This window comes from Anarrhichthys ocellatus, unplaced genomic scaffold (assembly GCF_004355925.1).
Source record: "Anarrhichthys ocellatus isolate YVR2014 unplaced genomic scaffold, GSC_Weel_1.0 scaffold121, whole genome shotgun sequence".
In the NCBI taxonomy this organism is placed as follows: domain Eukaryota; kingdom Metazoa; phylum Chordata; class Actinopteri; order Perciformes; family Anarhichadidae; genus Anarrhichthys; species Anarrhichthys ocellatus.
In genome coordinates, this window is record NW_022280151.1 from 349,879 (window position 1) to 371,599 (window position 21,721).

At 42.6% G+C, this 21,721-nt stretch overlaps 1 protein-coding gene across 1 annotated transcript in view; it reads left to right on the forward strand.

The window, feature by feature from the left end:
- Window positions 1-62: 62 nt before the first annotated feature.
- The window catches only part of LOC116399660 (elongation factor-like GTPase 1), a 24,687-nt gene continuing 3,028 nt past the window's right edge, over window positions 63-21,721 (forward strand). Inside the window, exons 1-3 of the mRNA XM_031876976.1 lie at window positions 63-1,261; window positions 2,435-2,958; window positions 5,486-5,670. Coding sequence (XP_031732836.1) covers window positions 1,041-1,261; window positions 2,435-2,958; window positions 5,486-5,670 — 930 coding nt within the window. The 5' untranslated portion in view covers window positions 63-1,040. The remainder of the gene's footprint in view (window positions 1,262-2,434; window positions 2,959-5,485; window positions 5,671-21,721) is intronic.

Below are 21,721 nucleotides of genomic sequence, written 5' to 3' on the forward strand. Positions count from 1 at the left end.
TGTGTGTGTGTGTGTGTGTGTGTGTGTGTGTGTGTGTGTGTGTGTGTGTGTTTCTGTCTATGTATGTATGTATGTGTGTGTGTGTGTGTGTGTGTGTGTGTGTGTGTGGTTGGAGGAGCTCAGCCCGACAGAAAGTGCTGAGCAGATGCTGCAGTGTGATAATAAATGACATCAAAAAACTTTAAAAAGGACAAATAAAAAGCACCAGTATCGTCGGGGCTTATCAAATTACAATCTTTAATAATTTACCACCGGGTCTGTTTATTACCGGGTTTTGGAATGCATCCCTACCTTCAGATGACGTAAAGCGCGAAAAGGCTCTCTATAGATCCAGCGTTGGTTTGTCCGTTCTGAGCTGCCGTAGCAACATGGCGGGTAAAGATGGCGGACTCCGTGAAGACGACCCACTCTATGTAGATATAAATGTATTTTTCTAAGCTAATGAGACACTACGAATCTTAGTTTAAGGTGATTATACACTGATTAAAGCATAGTTATGAATATTATATTCCATTGCTGCCAATTAATCGCCCTAAATGTTACACACTGTTCCTTTAATGATTGAGAGGAATGGCACAAATCATGGGGAAAATGTAATATCTGTAAACATACCCAAGTTGTTTGTTTTCAACAAGCACAGATTGTGTTGAGTTAAAACATAAACGGAGATTAAAGTTACGAGAAGAAAGTGAAACACTCTAGTTTACTGAAACAAAGCTTAAAGATCACAACTTTAGTTTTCCAAATATTGCACAATTTCCTCAGGTTTTTATGATACCACTTCAGCCTGTTGGATGAAACTCCACATACACTGTCCCATGACTGCAGCTATCCCCTTTTGGCTTTTATTCTCGCTAACCAGGGAGCGATTCACACCTGCAGCCTATAATACTGATAACTAGTGTTTGATAGAAAACCAGCTTGAAGTGATTTGTAAAAACACATTTTTATCAAATGATTGAAACTATAATGAAGACATTGAAGCGACAGATGTGTAAAGTGTAGTAATTTCACTATTTTATGAAACCTTACCACTTGCCATGTTTTCCCTGTCAGAAGTGACCAGTCTGTTGGAGAGAAGCGCGGAGCTGATTCGGACCCTGGAGCAGATAAACATGTCCCTGAGGGAGGGGAAGAGTCTGGACATCAGCCACAGGACCCTGGAGGCCATCACTGGATTCAAGGCCCAGCTGGAGAGCCTGCTGCAGGGGAGGAAGTGGAGGAATGCTGTGGAGCATGTCTGGGCCTTTGGGCCTCGCAGGTCTGACACAGGCTTTAGCAACATGGTTCATGAATCAGGGGAGGCAAAATGTATTCAGTTTGGACTCATATGGCACATAACATTCTACTAATTATAAGAACATTCTCCTACAGGAAGTGTGGCCTTTATTTACCTCAACTGCAGGACCAGAAAGCAGGCCTGTATTTGAGATGGGCCTTTATTCCTCTTTTGCTCTGTTTTTGTACACATATTTAATCTGATTTCAGTTAGAAGTCGTTCTGTTTTGTCCACGATTTTAAGGATAATTTATAATTATGCAGCACAGGCTTGCAAAACAAATGCAGTTATCACCCATTTGCTGCACAAGAAAAACATGACCAAGCACATCAAAATCCGTAGTACATTCCTGTAGTATTGAATTTGAATTTGCACCAGGAGGAATGTAAACAGCAGCATTAAGACAGTTCTCTGGGCAGATAGTATGGCTGGTATCTTAACATAAAATATTCAACATCAGGGAAACATGATCCATCAGCTCATGTTTCAGCACCAAGCATCATTGATGTATACTCAGAGTACACCTCCTCTTGTCCCACCGGAGTCTGGTCACTGTTTTGGTTTTACGGCCAACAACTGTCCTGTTTGGATTCAGTCTCACTTTTCTCATCACCCTTGTTTTTAGCATCAGCAGGCAGTCATAAGCCCACTGCACACTACCTGCTCAGCACCAGACAGAGACTAGCTCATGAACATGGTGAAGTATTTGTCAGCTAAAGTGCCAGGTATTCTTCTCAGGATTGGTAGAGACCTAAACAGAGCTAAAAAAGAGTTAATATTGGACTTAAATTTATCAGGTGGACACAAACCCGAATCCAAATGAATGTTATTATTACCCTGTGTCTGCTGGATGGTTTGATAAAAAACTTTTGCAAACACATTTGCTATTGCGAATGTGTGTGGTGTTAATACGTCATTGGTGTGTTTACAGCTTGTTGGACTGTCTCCAAGTGGCCAACAAATCGCAATTAATGCAGCTTTTAAGTAATTGTAGAAATACAGTATTTCTTGTCACTTCAAAACAGATAAGCACTAGCGTTTGAAATATGTGGTCTTAAGAAAATCCTTTGGAATGAAGCTGCACTACATAGCTGGGGTTTGTATTTACACAAATGAATGATTTAGGTATTCATCGTGTACTGTTCTTGTTTTCAGGTATGGGCCCAACATTCTGCTGAACAGTGTGGAGGGCTACCAGCGGCCTTCAGTGTGGCAGTGTTTGGACAGGGGAGTGAAAGCTGGCGAGGCTGGAGCTCAGGCCGCTGTTATACGGGACTTGGATAACAGCATAGTCAGTGGCTTCCAGCTAGCCACTCTGTCAGGGCCCATGTGTGAGGAGCCCCTGATGGGAGTTTGCTTCTCCGTGGAGAAGTGGGACATCCAGTCTTCAGCCCCCCCACAACATCAGGACTCCTTGGAGGAGGACTCCATATCCCATGGGACTTTAGAAGACAGCAAAGTGGAAGGCAGCAGTGAGACACTGGCGGAGGGTACGACAGACAGGCCGCTCCAGGCCAGGCACAGGCCAGGGGCTGCCTCAGCAGACTGCTACGGGCCAGTCTCCGGCCAGCTGATCGCTGCCATGAAGGAGGCCTGCCGTCACGCTTTCCAGGCTCAGCCCCAGAGACTCATGGCAGCCATGTATACCTGCGAGATAATGGCCACTGCTGATGTGCTGGGTAAGAGAGCATTGTCAACCAATTTCTGCCAAACAAAGAAAATCTTCTTGATTGACGATGATCCGTTTCATTAGTTTTTACGTTTTTTTTAAATAGTAGTGATGAAAAAACACTTTCTATCTTATAGTGGTATTCCTCCATGTAGATAGTTTAGCATTCATTTGTCCAGGTTTTGAGATATCTGTTTCTGAGATGTCTGCTTAAACCCCAGTAAAGTGGAAGGTAGTGGGATTTTGTTTGTGACTACATTACATTACATTACAGTCATTTAGCAGACGCTTTTATCCAAAGCGACTTACAATTCAGATTCTACACCGTAGGCTCAGCTACAGGAGCAATTTTTGGGGTTAAGTGTCTTGCTCAAGGACACATCGACATACGATTAGCGGAGCCAGAACCGGAGATCGAACCACCGATCCTCTGATTGAAGGACTGCCCTGCTACCCACTTACCACAGTCGCCCTAGACTAGAATGGTCTCTAACCACGGTTCTGTGCCTGCATGGTACATATACTCTAAATGATTTACTACAAGATGAATTCAAAGGTAGAGATAGCATTATTTTGGCAGTAGGGGATTCCTGTCGGAGAATGGCAATGTGCATTTTCCAGTTCTGAGCCAGTGGAGAAACTCTGACAGTCAAGTGACCTTCTTGCAGGTTGAGGCTGTCCCTGCAGATTGAAGGGATGCTGCAGTGTGGGTCCTACTTCATTTCCGTTGCAGAGGAAGAACTCACCTGTAGCTTTTTGTCAGGCAGCTTGAAATCGCAATGAGGACATCTGCAGTTATGTCAGGGTATCCAGTATGTTAAACAAACCGGGTTGATGGTGTGTCATCCGTGTCTAAGTGTAAAATCTGTGTAAAAGTGTTCGTAGTTGCTAGGCCCTGCCATCATAGAGAGAGATAATACACTATGAATCATAGCTGTGAGAATTATGAGACAGTCACAGGTTCATTGTTTTGCACTTACAGAAGTTCAAATTCTACTTCCACACCTTCGCACACGGGGCCAATCACTGCGGGAAGTGGCGTCATTTGGAAAGTTACAACAATTGTCAAATGTAGCCCCTCCCCCGCCTATCTATTAGAGCTCCCCAAAACAGATATCAATGCCATCTGAAAGGAGAGAGTGGGAACCCTTGTATATGGTATGTATTTATTCATGATTCTACCAAGAGTGTGTTGCTCCTATATGCATTCAACAGCAGCACAGAGCCACTGCTACAAATAGCCTCAAACTCAATTTTGGCCACCACAGCAAAAAACTAAAAAGTAGTTGTAGTTACTGGATGTTCTATAAGAGCGAGAAATACAAGGAGAAGAAGAGGGAGTGAGATGGCGTCTGGACGAGAGACGTGAACAGATTCTCATAGTTAGTAAAAAACTAAAGACAGTCGAAGTGTATATAACAAGGACCTACCGATGCACATTCAACCCACACTGGACCCGTTCATATGAGTCAGCTGTCACTCTGTGAGTCTGCAGTGAAGTTACTTCACTGAAAAACCGGAGAATTGGAAAGTAACATTGGGCTTCATGATCAGAGACGTCTACACTTCTGCCCACTCTGTTTCTCTCTCTTCTCTCTCTCTCTTCAATGTTGTCATGATCGGTAGAGTCTACATTATGAGCAATAATGGAGTAATGCATATGATAATAAACAGATACAAAACAAAGCAAATTCTCTTTCCCAATACTAATACTTGTGTACTATTCATACGTATATTCAGTTTCCCAGGAAGAAAGGGCAAAACACTATAGTTTTAACACAACTTCATTAGTTGATATTTACTTGTTTTAGGAGGTGCTGCAGCACACTTACTTCCTGGGTCCATGCTATTTGCATAAATCATTATCTCAATAAATATACTGAAAATGTCCCTGCTTATGGACATATTGGAACCTCGGTGTTGTTGGTTTATGACAAATCAAGCTTAATTCCCGTAATATTCCGATCTGTGTGATAGTATTTATGACATAAACAACAGTTTGGAAAAATAAATTGACGTGAAATTAATTGCCCGAAAAAAAGGCCTTAGGACAGGCCACTTCTTTCATCGGTCTGTCTGAGACTTATTTTTAAAGTTTCCTGTCCATGTTTTTTGCTACATGAGTATCTACTGCTGCACTAGATAATAAAAACTGAGCTTATCAAGATTTTACTGAAGCTAACAGTATGATTATTTTGTTAGGATTCATTAATTACAGCTCCCACAAGGCTTTGAAAACTTTGGAAACAGAACCAACAGTGACACTGTCATGCAGACGTACAGTTCCAACTAGAGCTACACTAATAAATCAGCTAGAATATACAGTACCTGCAATATTGGCTACTATAGATAAATCTGTATCGATGCATCCTTGTGTAAAGAAGTAACAAAAAATAGCTGGACACAGATTCCAAACTAGGCATAAGTCGGTTGGGCTATGGTTCAAACCTTTGTCTTAGTTTGTTGAAATGTCTTTACCTGGAAAAAAAAATTTCCAGGAAATGTGATCATGTGTTCTTTGCCTCTTTCTATACCAGGCCGGGTGTATGGTGTACTGGGGAAGCGAGAGGGTCGCGTCCTCCATGAAGAGATGAAGGAAGGGACGGGCATGTTCATCATCAAGGCCGTTCTGCCTGTGGCTGAGAGCTTTGGATTTGCCGACGAGTTCCGCAAGAAGACCAGCGGCTTGGCCAGTCCACAGCTGGTCTTCAGCCACTGGGAGGTGAGTATTATGTACATATGTATATATTAGGGGTGGGGGAAAAGTTAATACCACATATTATCGCAATATTTTGCATGGCAAAATTGTATGAATACACGAACGCCAACAATCTTTTATTATATAAACTATTAATATTGCAATGGCAGATGTCGGAATTATTAGTGCCACTGCCATGCATAAAGATACCTGTTATCTTTCATACAATACTGAACTATTAAAATAATGGACAGATTCATGTTTGGGGGGGGGAAAAAACAAAACATAAATTGTCTAATCAACCAAAAATTTCGCGGACCCCCTGCATTACCTCCGCGGACCTCTGCTCTAACAATAATCTTAGTATAAAAATGTCCCACCACTCAAAGCGCTTTAACACTACATTTCATTAGTCACCCATTCATACACTGCTACCATGCAAGGTGCCACCTGGCCATCATCGCCTAACCATTCAGACCCATTCATACACCGCAGGCTGTGACAGCTGAGGGGTGACTGTGGTTTAGTGATAGAGTGGGTTGTACGTTGTTCAGAGGATCGGCGGTTCAATCACCTGCTCCACTATTCCATGTCGATGTGTCCTTGGGCAAGACACTGAACCCCAACTTGCACAGTACATTTACATTTACCATTTACTATGAGTAGGCTACCATTTGGTCGTTTTGGTAAACATTAAGAGGTTGAAGAGATTAAGAAGCTGGCTAGCACTAGTGCCAGTGTTGCTCAATCACGTAACCCCTATTGCAGTTCATAGCAGTCCCTCAAGTCTCCCGAAGCACTACTACTGGAACGGTTCTAGTTATTTTTCTTTGCAAAGGAAGGCTTTTTGAAAGGCATCTTGAGATAGCAGGAAGAGGCTGGCTTTCAACATGGTGGGTGGATTCTTTTCTTTTGAATGTTTTACACTGTACAAACATTTCTATTGCATTATAATAGCAATGTGTTCTACATGTGTCTAGAACTGCGTTCACATGTGTGTTTCTTCATCAAGAAAGGATTTCCTGATAGACTTATCCTAATACCAGAAGGAAATGGGGTCCATGTCTCATAACAATCACTTTTCTGGGGAGATTTTATTCAGAGCAGCTCCAATACTTGATTTGCTGTGTCAGCAATTTCTTTCCTCTTTAGGGGTTTAAAGCAGTGGCGGGCCGTGCATTTTATACCTGGGCCATCAGTGCTGTCCTACCACAGTTGAACCTCCTCATGACGCCACAGCTACGGTTATTATTTGTTTCGTGTAAAAATGAAGATCAACACCTACAAATACACTAATTACTGAGTGCAGATACATGAATACGAGCTGCGTAATGAACAGACAGTGCATTAAAAAACCTGCGGAGCTATCACACGTATTCATCCACACACTGAAGAGCACGGGCCATACAAATATTATTCACATCAGAGGGAACAATATTAAATAGACAAATAAACACAGTAGTAACGCTACGATCACTACCTCCAGGAAATACACGACACCTTAGTTCTTGTTACTGACGGATTTATTCGTCTGTCAACACCGAGAGGGAAAATGAGTCCACTTGAAAACACATGAATCTTCAAAAGATGATCACTTTAACTCACTTTAAACTTACCAGAGCTGCTGTTCACTATTTAAAGACAAAGTCCATCCTCCTTTCTTTGTTAATAAAGAGTTTAATCTCACAGTTGTTCAGTACATCCGTGCGTTTTAGTTCCAGTAAGAAGTCCTTCTCCATTCATGGACGCCAGTGAAGACAGTCGAGCCTCCCCAGTTGTATTTCTTGAATACGTTTTAATGCGTTTGAGGGATGAAAATGTCCGCTCGACAGAGGCAGCAGATATTGGGATTGACACCGCCCAACATGTCAGGCTAGCCCACTGACCAATCACGTATGGCTAGGCCAGCTAGAAGGCTCTGACACGTCAAAGAATACGCCCAACATGTCAAACTAAAGATCTGATTGGTTGAAGACTATGACAATCAACAATATCGTCCCCATTCACTTAAACTGCAAAGGGATTCACTTGTGAGTCTGCAGGCCTCGGGCCTCTCTTCTTACCTAGAGACACAGAGGTGAACTCTGATTGGATAAAAGCTCTACTTAAAACAAGCTGCACTGGAAGCAGAGCAACAGAGGACGACAGTAACTGTGCAATGAGAAAATAAGCTAATGGGAAAAAAAATTATAATACATGTAGTGTATTTAAGAAAAATTATTAAATTATAAAATAGCTATAACTTTGTGATTCTGTCTAGGCCAGCAGAGAAGGCCTTGCTGGCCCTGACGGCCCACCACTGGTTTAAAGGAATAGTTCAGAATAGTTTAGAAGTGTGGTACTTATCCACTGTCAGTATATTACCTACAGTAGATGAAGTTTGGAGAAACAGACTGGAGACTAACCGATGGAGGAATCAGTAGTCCAGCAACTCTTGTGTTCTGGGAGGGAAAATGACTGATTTTGTCAGTGGAGTCCTGTGGCTTTGATAAGAGGATGGATAAGTTTCACTTTGAGTTCAGTTCCCCATCACAAATGGCAGTCCGACAGCAAGGTAAAGCAGTGAAAATGTTCTAAATAAACTGATAGTAATTGTTTTCAGGTGTCTAAAATACGTCTTGTACTCTAGTAATCTACTGTAGTAATACACTGACTATGGAAAAGTACCTCATACAAACCCACTTCAAAACACCAGAAATATCCTATTGTAAAACTTCATGTCTAATTTGTGTTGTTGCAGTTATTCATATATTTACCCACTTTTGTTCAAAAAATTGTAGAGACATGAGACTGTCTGCTTTTTTGCCAACTTTTTTCTTACCCACAGACTGTATAAAATAAGTGGATTTCTGGACTGTGGCTTTGGAGCTTCGAGTTTGGCCTTTGGCCATCTTGTTTTTTTAAAAACCAGAAGCGACCACATTTTGTGGTTGATTAAGTGGTTGGAGCTGTGGAGGAGCGAGGCCTGGCAGGGCCAGATACTGTTAGCATAGCAAACAATAAGGCTACATCCATACTACTCCGTCCACACGGCGTTTCAGCATCGTTTTCGAATTGATCTCTGTCCACACTAAAACGCCTGAAAACGAATATCTCACGAATGTCACTTCATGTACACTGGGCATGCGCGTGGGTGGCGATGTAAACAGGAAGTAGATTGGTTGCTTAGTTAAAAAAAATACGACAGAGTAATAAAGTAGTCTTTAATAATGAAAGGTTGTGTTTGATACTTAAGATCTTCTCTAAAATCTTCCTCTATGAACTCAGACAGTTCGTGGAAAGTTTTAGAAGTTTTATTTTTCAGACTTAGTTACAACGCTGTGGGTCTCTGTCTCTCTCACATCACTTACACGTAAAGGTTTACTAGATTATGGGTCCATAAATGTGGTCAACACACGTCTCTCACTCGTTCCCTCTCAGTTTCGTTGTTTCTGTTTTCACTCGTAGCTCTGCTGGTGGCTTAACTATCTGTCATACTGAATAGCATTTACTGCTTTTGTTCCTTTATATTTTTTCTGCGGACTTCACAATAGTTGTCAGAACAAAATAAGCATTAATAAGAAAAGGAAAGTCCTCTGTTTTGTGTCCATCACCCTTCCTAAAGCCGCTAACCGTGACTTCAGACGTCCGCTCCATAGGGATGATAACCCCGCTGGACACGCCGCTGGTCACTAATTGTTCCAATAACAGACTTTAACTGAACAACAGCTGCTAGTAAAGGCAACAAGGTCAGCAACACCTGTAATCAGTTGTCCATGTTAAATTAACCAGGTAGTCGATCGGTAAACAATGTTGTTGTTTGTGATCTTCTGGGTAAGGGTCAGGTGATGCGAGTGTGACGAATCAGGGAAGGACACGTCATGACTGCTAATGTGGCACAATAAGTCATTTGAGTTCAGGAAGTACAATAGTTGCTTGGGTGTAGTGTAAGTTAAGTGAGTTTATCATGTTTCCTATGTGTTAATGAGGAGGAAGTGTTCATTTTAGTTAAAATGTGGGGTACAGTGTTATTTATCGCCAGAAACATTTGTAGGCAGTAGATCCAGTGGATCGCCAGTAGGTGGCAGTGTTGCGACATCAGCAGTGTCTGTGACAGAGAGCCAGAGGGAAGTCTCGCGCGAATACGCGAGAATAGGAGAATCTCTGAACAGGATAGAAGAAGAAAGTGCTGAGAAGCGACTGCATACCTAAACGTATATATTATATCTTTGTATTTTACAGAACCATTTTCATTAAATGTGTAGCACCAGATTGAGCCTGTGTGACGTCATTCTGTGCACCGCTACATATTTTGGCGAGCCAGCCAGGAGGGTGATCCAGCCAGGGATCCATCTGGAAGAGACGAACCTGGATTAACATTAGGAGAAAAGGGAACTATGGAGCAGTTACAGGACGAAGTAAGCAGAACACTGTTGACTTTGGAGAAGTCAGATCTCATCTCGGTGTCCGAGTTTCTAAAGTGTAGTGAGCCATCTGGAGGGTTTGCAAGCCAAGCTCGACGCACCCTCATCAGGTTGGCTGAGAGAACTTTAGAAGACATTGAGGATGAAGAAGGCTCAGGGATATTTCAGCAGTTTCTTCAGCGTCTACTTAACTTTATGGGTTCCCTAAAAGAGTCAAATCCCAGTGAATCAGACATAAGACAAAATGAGGCAAGTGAGTTAGATACACTAAAAAATAAGTATAAGAGATTGCAGCAGGAACAGGATGAAGCCCGACAGCTGCTGGAGGAGGAAGTCGGGATGTTGGAGGAAAAGCTAAAAATAACAACACAGGTAGAGGACACCAGGGCTGCCACTGCACTGCCAGCCACACTGCCAGAGGTGACTCTGAGGCGGGAGTTTCGGATCTGTGGGCAGATTGGAGAAGCGGGTCAGAGAGACAAACTGTCCTACACAAGTCTCGTTAACCAGATTGAGTCTGGGCAGCGTAAAGGACATTCCGAAGCTGAGATTATTGAAGCAGTCACACGTGCTGTAAATCCAGGCCTTCACCTGAGAGAGATGCTCGAAATAAAGAGAGGATTGACGCTCCCCACACTCAAGACCATACTGCGTGGTCACTTTAAAGTGGACTCCTCCTCAGATATGCTGCATCGGCTGATGAACATTTCACAAGACCCAAAAGAATCGGTCCAGAATTTCTTGTTTAGGGCAATTAACCTGAAAGAAAAATTATTCTGGAAATCAAGTGATGAGGATGAAGGTGAGCAATTTAACTCAGAGCTAATTCAGAGAAAATTCCTACGCTCTATAGAAACAGGACTGTTGAGTGATGCAGTTAAGTTCCAACTTAAACCTTACCTTAGTAGTCTTTCTGTAACAGATGAAGTGTTAATTGAGAGGTTAAGTGAGGCTGAAAATCTAGAGCAGGAAAGACAGCAGAAACTGAGAAAAGTAGTCATGAGTAGGTCTACAAGACTCAGTGAAGTGCAGGCAGAGGTGTATCCACATGACTTCCAGCCACCTTTCAGAGCAGAAACTGAGAAAGATGACAGAATAGATGCTGTGAACAACAGGGTGATAGTGAGGAAGGGGAAGAAAAATCAGGGGCAAAATGCAGAGCAGGAGACAGGCACGAGTCAGCTCATAGAAGGGCTAAAAGCTGAAGTACAAGAAATAAAAAAACTAGTGCTAGAGACAGTTGAATTTACTAAGAAAAATCAAATGGAGAGAACAGTCACTCATATTCGGAGGCGACCCAGTGGTTGCAGAGCGTGTCAGGAAGCCCAGCTAGGTGAATCCTGCAGACACTGTTTTAGGTGTGGCCTGGAGGGGCACCTCTCCAGAGGCTGTCGGCGGAGTGGAGAGCAGCAGGGAAACTGGAGAGGGCTGCTGAGCCGGGACCCTCAGTAGCCCATGACCCCCCATCCAGTCCCATTGAGAAGAGAACTGCCACCCCTTATGGACATCCTGAAGCGACCACAGTTAACTACCTTCCACCTCGGCACAAAGCAAGACTCCTGAACCTCATTGGTGAGAGATGCATCGTCCATTGTCAGTTTGATGATGTTCCAGTAGAAGCATTATGGGACACAGGCGCCCAGGCATGCCTCATAAATGAGGAATGGAGAAAATTGAACTTACCATATCACACAGTGAGACCTCTTGATGAACTGTTAGAATCAGAGACACTGATTGGGCTAGCTGCAAACCAGACACAGATCCCCTTTCTGGGTTGGGTGGAAGTGAAGTTCAGACAAGGCAAAGACTCAGCCTTTGTAGAGCCACTGCTAGTACCCATTCTTGTTTCTAGCGACCCAAATGTAGCAGAACAGCCCATAATTGGCTACAATGTGATAGAGGAAGTACTAGGGGGTGGGACAGTGCGACATTCAAAGTCAAAGACTATCCAAGAAGTGTGTAAAGCCTTTTCAGTAACATTCAAAACAGCACAGTCAATGCTTAAGCTGATTCAGACTTGAGACAATGGTGGAGATGTAGGCATGGTGCACACAGGGAAAAGAAGAATCAATTTAGCCGCTGAACAGGTCACTATTGTCTATGTTAAGGCCAGTACTCGGGCCCAGTTCAAAGGTCAGGACCTGCTCTTAGTCCCGAGTGAAGAGCCTACACTACCAGAGGGTGTCACTATTGAGGAAGGTCTCATCACTGTCCCCAATGATAGGTCAGGGTTGGTGCCAATCCCCATAGCGAACACCAACAAGCACGACATTACCTTGAACCAGCGCACAGTTATTGGTCTCCTACAAACATTCAAGACCACTTATACTGTGAAAACAGAACAGATCAACATAGATGAGAGAGAAAAACAGCAAGAGAGTAAACAAAGTAACACAGTGCCAACTGAAGTGGAAAGTCAAGTAAACAATGACCAGACAAAAACACCGAAACCAAAACAGTGGGATCCCCAAGTCGACCTCAGTCACGTAAGTGATGCCCAAAGAGAGACTGTGAGACAGTTACTGAGAGAGGAGTGTCATGCGTTTGCCTACAATGAAAATGACATTGGGTTAATTCCTTCATTGAAGCTCCACATCACTTTACATGACACGACCCCAGTAAAGAAAACGTACATGTCTGTTCCCAAGCCGCTACACCAGGAAGTCAAAGAATACCTGCAGGACCTGCTGAATCGAGGTTGGATAACTCCGTCACGTTCACCATACTCATCACCAGTCGTATGCGTTAGGAAGAAGGATGGAACATTGAGGTTGTGTTGTGACTACAGGGAGTTGAACAGAAAATCAGTCCACGATCGACATCCAATTCCCCGAATACAGGACATGTTGGACTCTCTCACTGGCAGCTCGTGGTTCTCAGTGCTGGATCAAGGGAAGGCCTATCATCAAGGATTTGTGGATGAGGAAAGCCAGCCCCTGACTGCATTTGTAACACCCTGGGGACTCTACCAGTGGGTGAGAATCCCATTTGGATTGAGTGCAGCTCCAGCAGAATTCCAGAGAAGCATGGAAGAGTGCTTAGTTGGCTTGAGGGATGTCATGTGTCAACCATACCTGGACGACAACCTCGTCCACAGCCCAAGCTTTGAGGACCATGTTCAACACTTGAGAACTGTGTTACAAAGGTATCAGAAACATGGGGTAAAACTCAGTCCACTCAAGTGTGAAGTGTTCAAAAGGAAGGTGAGATTTTTGGGACGTGTTGTGTCTGCTGAAGGCTACACCATGGATCCAGCGGAAGTGGCCCCAGTGCAAGCATTAAAGGAGAGGGTGCCAGCGACGGTTCGGGATTTGAGAAAATTGCTCGGATTTCTCTCTTATTACCGAGCATACATACCAAACTTCTCCAGAATAGCAAAGCCTCTCTACCAGATGCTCTCAGCATCTCCTGAGAAAACGGCGCCTGAGGAGTCAAAGAACAAGCGGAAGAATGTCACCGTTATAAATAAAGGTAATCTTCCACCGAACGCTCCCATACACTGGACACACAGTCACCAGGAGACACTGAACTTTCTCATTGATAAACTGATCGAGCCTCCCATACTGGGGTATCCAGATGTCACGCATCCCTTCGTGCTCCATTGTGATGCCTCCCAGGATGGGTTGGGAGCGGTACTATATCGGAGACAAAATGGCAAGATGGTCGTCATAGGTTATGGCTCAAGAACACTGACTCCACCTGAGAAAAATTACCACCTGCACTCAGGGAAGTTAGAATTCTTAGCACTAAAATGGGCCATATGTGAACGTTTCCGGGATTATCTGTACCATGCACCACACTTCATGGTGTACACAGATAATAATCCCCTGACCTACATTCTTTCAACAGCTAAGCTTAATGCAACAGGTCATAGGTGGGTTGCAGAACTGGCCGACTTTGACTTTTCCATTAAGTACAGACCAGGAAAGCACAATGCTGATGCCGATGGCCTCTCCCGTATGCCACTGGACATAAATGAACTCATGGAACAATATACAGAGGAAGTGAATCAAGAGGTCATCAGTGCATCTGTTCTGGGAGTTATGATGCAGAAGGACACTCCCCCAGCCTGGTGAACAACGGCCCATGTAAACACACTGAACTTAGTGAGTGATGCAAATTCACCTACTTTAGCCGAACCGCTAACACCAGAGCAGATTCAAGAAAGCCAAAAGAGAGACCCTGTCATTGGTCGGGTTCTGCAGTACAAAACCGACAACCAGCTCCCTTCCAGGAAAACTCTCAAAGCTGAACCTGCAGATAAGAGTCTTACTGAGACAGTGGCAAAAACTGTATATCAATGATAACGGGATTCTCTACAGAAAAGCAGGAGATAAATGCCAGCTTGTCCTACCAAAAGAGCATCATCAGACAGTGTTTCAAGAGTTGCACAAGGAAATGGAACATCTGGGGGTGGAGAGGACACTAAACTTGATCCGGGACAGATTCTATTGGGCCCATATGTATAGTGACATTGAACACTTTGTGACCCGTGTGTGTGAATGTCTGAAGGCAAAGCGACCACACAAAGAAACTAGAGCCCCTCTGGTATCTGTTGTGACCACACGCCCATTTGAGCTAGTCTCAATAGACTTTTTGCATTTAGAGTCCTGCAAGCAAGGATTTGAGTACATCTTGGTAGTAATGGATCACTACACTCGCTTTGCGCAGGCCTATGCCACAAAAAACAAATGTGCAAAAACTGTTGTTGAGAAACTATTCAATGATTTTGCCCTTCGCTTTGGGTTTCCAGAGAAAATCCACCACGATATGGGAAGAGAGTTTGAAAACCAGCTGATGGCCCAGTTGCAAAAGTGCTGTGACATACGGGGTTCCCACACTACCTGCTATCACCCACAAGGCAACGGGCAGGTAGAGTGCTTTAATAGGACTCTACTGTCAATGCTTCGCACACTCACAAACACGCAAAAGGCTGACTGGAAAAGCTCACTACCGAAGATGGTGCATGCATATAACTGCACCCGCAGTGGAACCACCGGGTTTTCTCCATATTACTTGCTTTATGGCCGAACCCCCCGTTTGCCAATCGACCTGCTGTTCAACCTACAGCCAAGTGAGACACAGGAGAGTTATGCAGAATATGTTCAGAACTGGCAAGCCAGAATGCATCAAGCCTATAAGATTGCCTCCAAAACAGCTGCTCGAGAAGCTTCCAGAGGCAAAAGAGGGTATGACAAAAGAGTTCATGGGGCTGACCTGCAACCGGGAGGACGAGTGCTTGTTCGTAACCTGTCAGAAAGAGGCGGTCCAGGCAAACTGCGATCATATTGGGAAAGTAGAGTTCATGTTGTCGTAAAGAGAAGGAGCAGTGAGAGTCCTGTGTATGAGGTCGTACCAGAAGGAGGAGGCAAAAGTCGTGTGTTACATAGAAACCTCTTACTTCCATGCGATTCCCTGCCTCTAGACAAACATGAGACCGACCAAAAACAGGAAAGGAGGGGAAAACGGACACAGACAAGAACAAGGCAACAGCACACAAACAGACAAGTGGACAATTCAGACAGTGAAAGCAGCGGAAATGTTGAGCTGGTGTGCCGATTTCCACACTACCAGCAACCAAGTCAGAGAGCTGCAGGCAGAAATCCAGATGCAGAGCCATTTGAACCATATCTGGGTCGTCAAGAGAGAGAGCCACAACACCAGGAAGTGGAGGCAGACATCATGGACAGCACACCAGGGTCAGATGCTGGGGACAGTGCAGCTGAACCTGGAGAGAAACTACAAGAGTCATCAGAGGAACCAGCATCAGAGGAAGAGGATCCAGAACCACGGCCTGCAACCAACTACCCTCAGAGGGAGAGACACCGACCAAAGACGTTGACCTACAGAGCTTTGGGTGAGCCAACAATGGGGGAAGTTGGTGTTGAGAGCCTACAAGTGAGTATGTCTCCAGCGTGCAACAGACTGTGGTGACCGTGGATAGCACTGGACATAGAAGTAACCAGTTTAGGGTTACCTTGATTGAAGACACTAAAAAAAACAAAAAACTGAATGAACAGTGAAATGGACACTAAGAAGTAAAAGTGAATTGTATGAACTGTAAGAGGGAAACTATCCAGTGAGAACATAGTTGACTTGTAATGTAAACCTGAGGGACTGGTAACAGACTAAAAGAACTGAGGCCGAAACGTGAGTTCTGTTACACTGAAGTGTTGATCTGAAAAGATTTGAAGGTTACGGTAACTGAAAATGAATGGGGTATACTAACTGGACTGTACTTTAAGATGAATGGACACTACTTGGTGAACTACAAGAGTAATGACGGTCATGCGAACATTAAATGTCAAAAGTTAGAGTAATACCATCTTAATTCAGAAAAAAAAATAAGTCAATATGTTTAGTGGAAACGCTCTTTGATAACTAAATGTCAGGAGACATTTAAAATTGAGGGGGAGAGTGTGGCACAATAAGTCATTTGAGTTCAGGAAGTACAATAGCTGCTTGGGTGTGGTGTAAGTTAAGTGAGTTTATTATGTTTCCTATGTGTTAATGAGGAGGAAGTGTTCATTTTAGTTAAAATGTGGGGTACAGTGTTATTTATCGCCACATACATTTGTAGGCAGTAGATCCAGTGGATCGCCAGTAGGTGGCAGTGTTGCGACATCAGCAGTGTCTGTGACAGAGAGCCAGAGGGAAGTCTCGTGCGAATACGCGAGAATAGGAGAATCTCTGAACAGGATAGAAGAAGAAAGTGCTGAGAAGCGACTGCATACCTAAACGTATATATTATATCTTTGTATTTTACAGAACCATTTTAATTAAATGTGTAGCATCAGATTGAGCCTGTGTGACGTCATTCTGTGCACCGCTACACTAAGAACCAATCAAGTAGCGAACGCGGGTGTGGGTGTCATCGTTTCTAAACGTATCCGTTTTCGGCCATCCACACGAAAACACAACCCGGAGTTTTCAAACTTATCCGTCCTCGGGAGCGTTTTTCAAACTCCTCCGTTTTCGGTGCTCGAAAACGCCGACGTAATGTGGACGCTCAGTTTAAACGTAGCAAAACATATGCGTTGATAAATGGAAACGGAGTAGTGTGGACATGGCATAAGTCACCAGATAACGCTAGCTAACTAGCTATCCATAATTTCTGTTAACTATGATATTAATTGGGATGATGATTTTGGCTAGCGATAAACATGCTTATGTCAGGTAAGACTAAAGGGCAAAGAATAGTAGCGTATGCTAGGTATAATAGCAAAAACATGCTTTAAAAAATGTACTTACCTGAAAATATGAACAGCTGACTCCTTAGAGCAGGGTTCACTAATAGGCGGTCCGTATCCAGACCCAGACACCGTTGTATCCAGACCTGGACCTATAACCGATTATTCAGAATTATTCAATGTTGAAGCTTCTATTTTAACCGGCCCAGCTTTTCCAGCCTTTACGCAGCAGTCCAGAAAACATAAATTACATGCGTTGTAAATCATCTCACGTGATGCTGCTCAGCCAATCAAACGTGTATTCTGATAAGCCTTGAGTGGCTTGAGTGAGGTATAAACAGACGGGAGAAACGGGGCGAGAGACAGAACATTCGGAAAAGTACGTGAGTCAGAGATGTTATTTCACATGGCGTTCTCCAAAAAGAGACCAGAGTCTTTAACCAAGAATGGACAGACTTTTATATGTTAATTCTGCTCACGGGCAGTTTATAACCAGCATGTCTCATATGTTCCGAGACCATGATGATTATTAAAGCAGCAATATGAAGCGCCACTAAAGAGACAAAGCACAACTCTTTTGAGCAAACGTACCCACTTACATCAGAAATGAAGGCACAGAAAATAAATAATCTAAGAGCCTAATATGATCAGAATCTGAACACATGAATTCACTGACCAACAATCATGTTAACAGAGAGGAATAGAGCTGAAACAAGTGGTTTAATAACGCATAGATATAATCCATGCTCACAAATTTCTGTTATTAGAAGGGTTAGTATATAATATGTATATAATATAATATAATATAATATAATATATATATAATATGATAATGTGGCATCACTTCACACCTGAATGAACTGAATTTAAAGCTCTAGGACAATTCAGTTATATTCTTTTTTCTAAAATGAAGTACTTAATTTTAAGATAAACATTTTTCAAAAGCTTTCTGTAATGTTTTTTATTTTTAAATCCAGCCCTTATTGTAATTGAAATGAGAGAAGAACATATATTTATTATTAGAGTATTTATTATATATAATTCATCCAGTTCAATATGAAAACTTACGATAAATATTGTTGAGATATTATTCAATTGAACTTTCTTTATTTGATTTGACAGTCAGTTGTTGACTACATACAGACGTTAATACAACTGTTGGCTACTTCAATAATTATGGGACTAAATCAAGCAAGTTAGACATTGTGATGTTCCGGACCACTGCATAAGGAAATTCTTTCAAACTGGACCCAGTTGAATATTAATTGAATGGCCCTGCCTTAGAGTGCCTTTCAGTACAATTGAACGCTGACAACGCTGTGGTAGAGACCTGTCAATCAAAAGGTAGTCCCGCCCTAAAGCATAGCCTGCTTTATGGTCTATTTGACTAAATCAGGGGTCTCAAAATAATTTTCACTCCGGGCCACATCAGCATCATGGTCGTCCACAAAGGGCCGGTTGTAAATATAACTACTCGTAACATATTGTTAAATAACTGTCTCTGCATTTGATTATTGTTTATTCAAGTGTAAAAATATTGTACATGCAGTTATATAAATGTAAAAATATATTTAAGCACATTTCTGTTATTATAACTTAAATCCTTTTAATTTAGGGTTAAGAAACCCACATTACTCTATCAAAGATCAAACTATTAAATAAAATAGCAAAGACAAATATCAAACAAGTTATTACAATAACTTTGTTCAATGCTTAAAATCCTTTCAAGGTCATTGAAAGTCATTGAAAGTCATTTTCTCATAGACTTCTATACAACCAGAGGAGTCGCCCCCTGATGGACATTAGAGAGAATGCAGCTTTAAGACATGAAGCTTTGGCTTTACTCTTCAGAATCCGAGGTTGCTCCTTGACCTGCTATAACAAACAATAAGCACGTAAACTTAAGCCAGTAAATGTCAGCCTGGACGTGGAATTAAATTCACTCAGCTGCTAGTGCATCAGGTTGACCGATCTAACGCGAATGCAGTCTAATAAACAGTCCTGCAATCAATGAAGGTCATGTTCAGCTTTTATTGAAACTTTTAATGTTCATTTTGAGGCTCCAGTTTGTGTTGCCGTTGAACTGTATTGCATTATACAAACAAGTGTGTCTGTTATGTAATCTATCCTGTCTGATATAAATGGGGAAGACAAAATAATAGAAACACTGTCAGTACAACAATACAATTCAACAGCACCACAAACTACAGCCTCCAAATGAAACAAAAGGTTGAGTCAGCACATCTCTAAAACAGATTCAACTTTAGAAACTTCATGAGGAAGGATGAAATGCACAAGAGTTGTTTTAGACTGCATTAGTTTTAGCTAGGAGTACTTAATAAACTGGCAACTTAATGTATGTCTATAACTTTGACGTTTCATCCACTTTATACAAAAGTGCATTCAGTACTGGATAAATGGGCTGCTCTTGTTTCTAGAGAAGAGTCTGCAAGGCAACAAATAGTGGAAAAAGCAACCCTCTGTGAAGCCACTGTATTTATATACACACAGTGAGCTTGTTATGTGGGGCTGTAGGTCAATGAGGCTGCTGGTTAATGAGGGGGAGCTGGGATCAAACTGCAAAAGACAACATGTGCGTTAAACCGTTATTCCTGCTGCTTGGCTGCTCGAGCTGCAGCACGCACACACACACAGATACGAATACACACACACGCACACGCATATACACAAACACGCACACACAGACACACACTCTGCGTCTTTGGGTCACTACGTCCTATAGGCCATATGGACATGATGGACAGTGTCCGTTGGGATAATGGTTCAAGTTGTCTGTAGAGAGAGAGATGAATCTCAGACACATGTCAGAAGAGTCTCACTGTGATTTGAATGTTTCAGTGTTCATTTGAAACCCTGCCATTGAAGAGCCATACAGATAAAGCACACATGACATGTAGTGTTAAAGCACTTTGAGTGGTCAGAAGACTAGAAAAACGCTTCACAAGTAGAGTCCATTTACCAAAGTGAGAACACTGCCAGGACAGACACTGAAGCTTCACTGGCCTTACAATTCCATTACAATTCACCTGTCAATGATTCTCAATGCATCTAAATGTATTGCAACAATTTTCTATACTACTGTGCACTTTTTCAAAAATGATAGTAGTTAGAACTCTGACAGACAGTCATCTGAACTCCCTTTTTATTTAAAAAGTGCCTTCATAAATCCGTTTACAGCAGTCTATTATATGAAAAGCTGGATCTTTTCAATACCAGTATCTGTGTTAGCCTCCTCAGAACACAAACGTTACAAAACATTCATCCTTCTGCGGTGCATCACAAGTGTGCTGTAGTTTTCACATAGCAGCTCTGAGACAGGGCCCGTCCTGAATGCCTATGGCATTGTACACTGCATGGATTAGCCAAGTGGACTTGTTCTGACTCACAGCTCTTCTACTCTTACTTGTTTTAGTTACTGCATCTCCTGACAGGGTCAACATTTCTACGCTTGAATTTCAGCCTGCACGCACCTTTCAGCCCAACATTGTTGAATCAGAGAAGCTAATATTGGCGAGAGAAAGAAGCTAGCGGACTGCCAAGTGCTCGCTGTTCTGTATGAAAGGTTGATCACTGGCTCCGCAAGTGATTGCGGCGCTTGGTTGTGCACCTCTGAATTTTGTAAATTGGCGCTTGATCACGTCACCAATAGCTAACTGATAAAAGCACTATTTACTTGTCTAGGGATTACACAAAGAAGACAAATTCGTTTTTCAATCCTTCCGAAACAGGCGGTCTAAAAAAAAATCTTCATTTGAGTAAATATTTTGCAGCCAAATCAAATAGTTTACATGAGATTCAACCTTTGTTTCTTTATAATGCTTTTAATACTTGTCTTCTTTACAGTTTTTGTACAAAGACAATTAAGTAGGCCATGAATATAAGAAACGAGTTTACAGATAATTACAATCCCTCCTCATCATTGTGGAGGTTGGTTTATGGCTTTTGACGGTTACACTTTCAGTCTATGGCCATATCTATGGGTTACACTGGTTTTCTTTTTGATTCTTCACAGTTGATTTTGTTTGTATGCCCTCTGGTGTTTTGGAGAATAATGCGCCGCACAGTGCAGAGAGTATAAATGCCTCCGTTCATGCTCGGAGCTTGCGCTTAGTCTGCAGAGGCTCACGCTACGGCGCCAAGCGCAAGTTTAAGGTCACTCAATTTCACATGACACACAAAATACAGCATTTGGACCAAATGCTGAAAATGGCAAAGCTTGAAATATTGACTCTGACCATAAATGGAATATTAGTGTTAATGTTCTTTGTGAACTGTAGCTGCCATGGAGCCTGTAGAGCACATGCATGTGTGCCATGACCTTCTTTTCATCATTTTAACCCCGCCATCTTGCAGCACCTTGCTGCACAAACACACACACACACGCCCCCCCCCCCCCCCCCCCAGCATGCCATCCTCCTTGTCTCATTAAGTTGTCTGTCTGTTTTCATTACTGTGCAGATG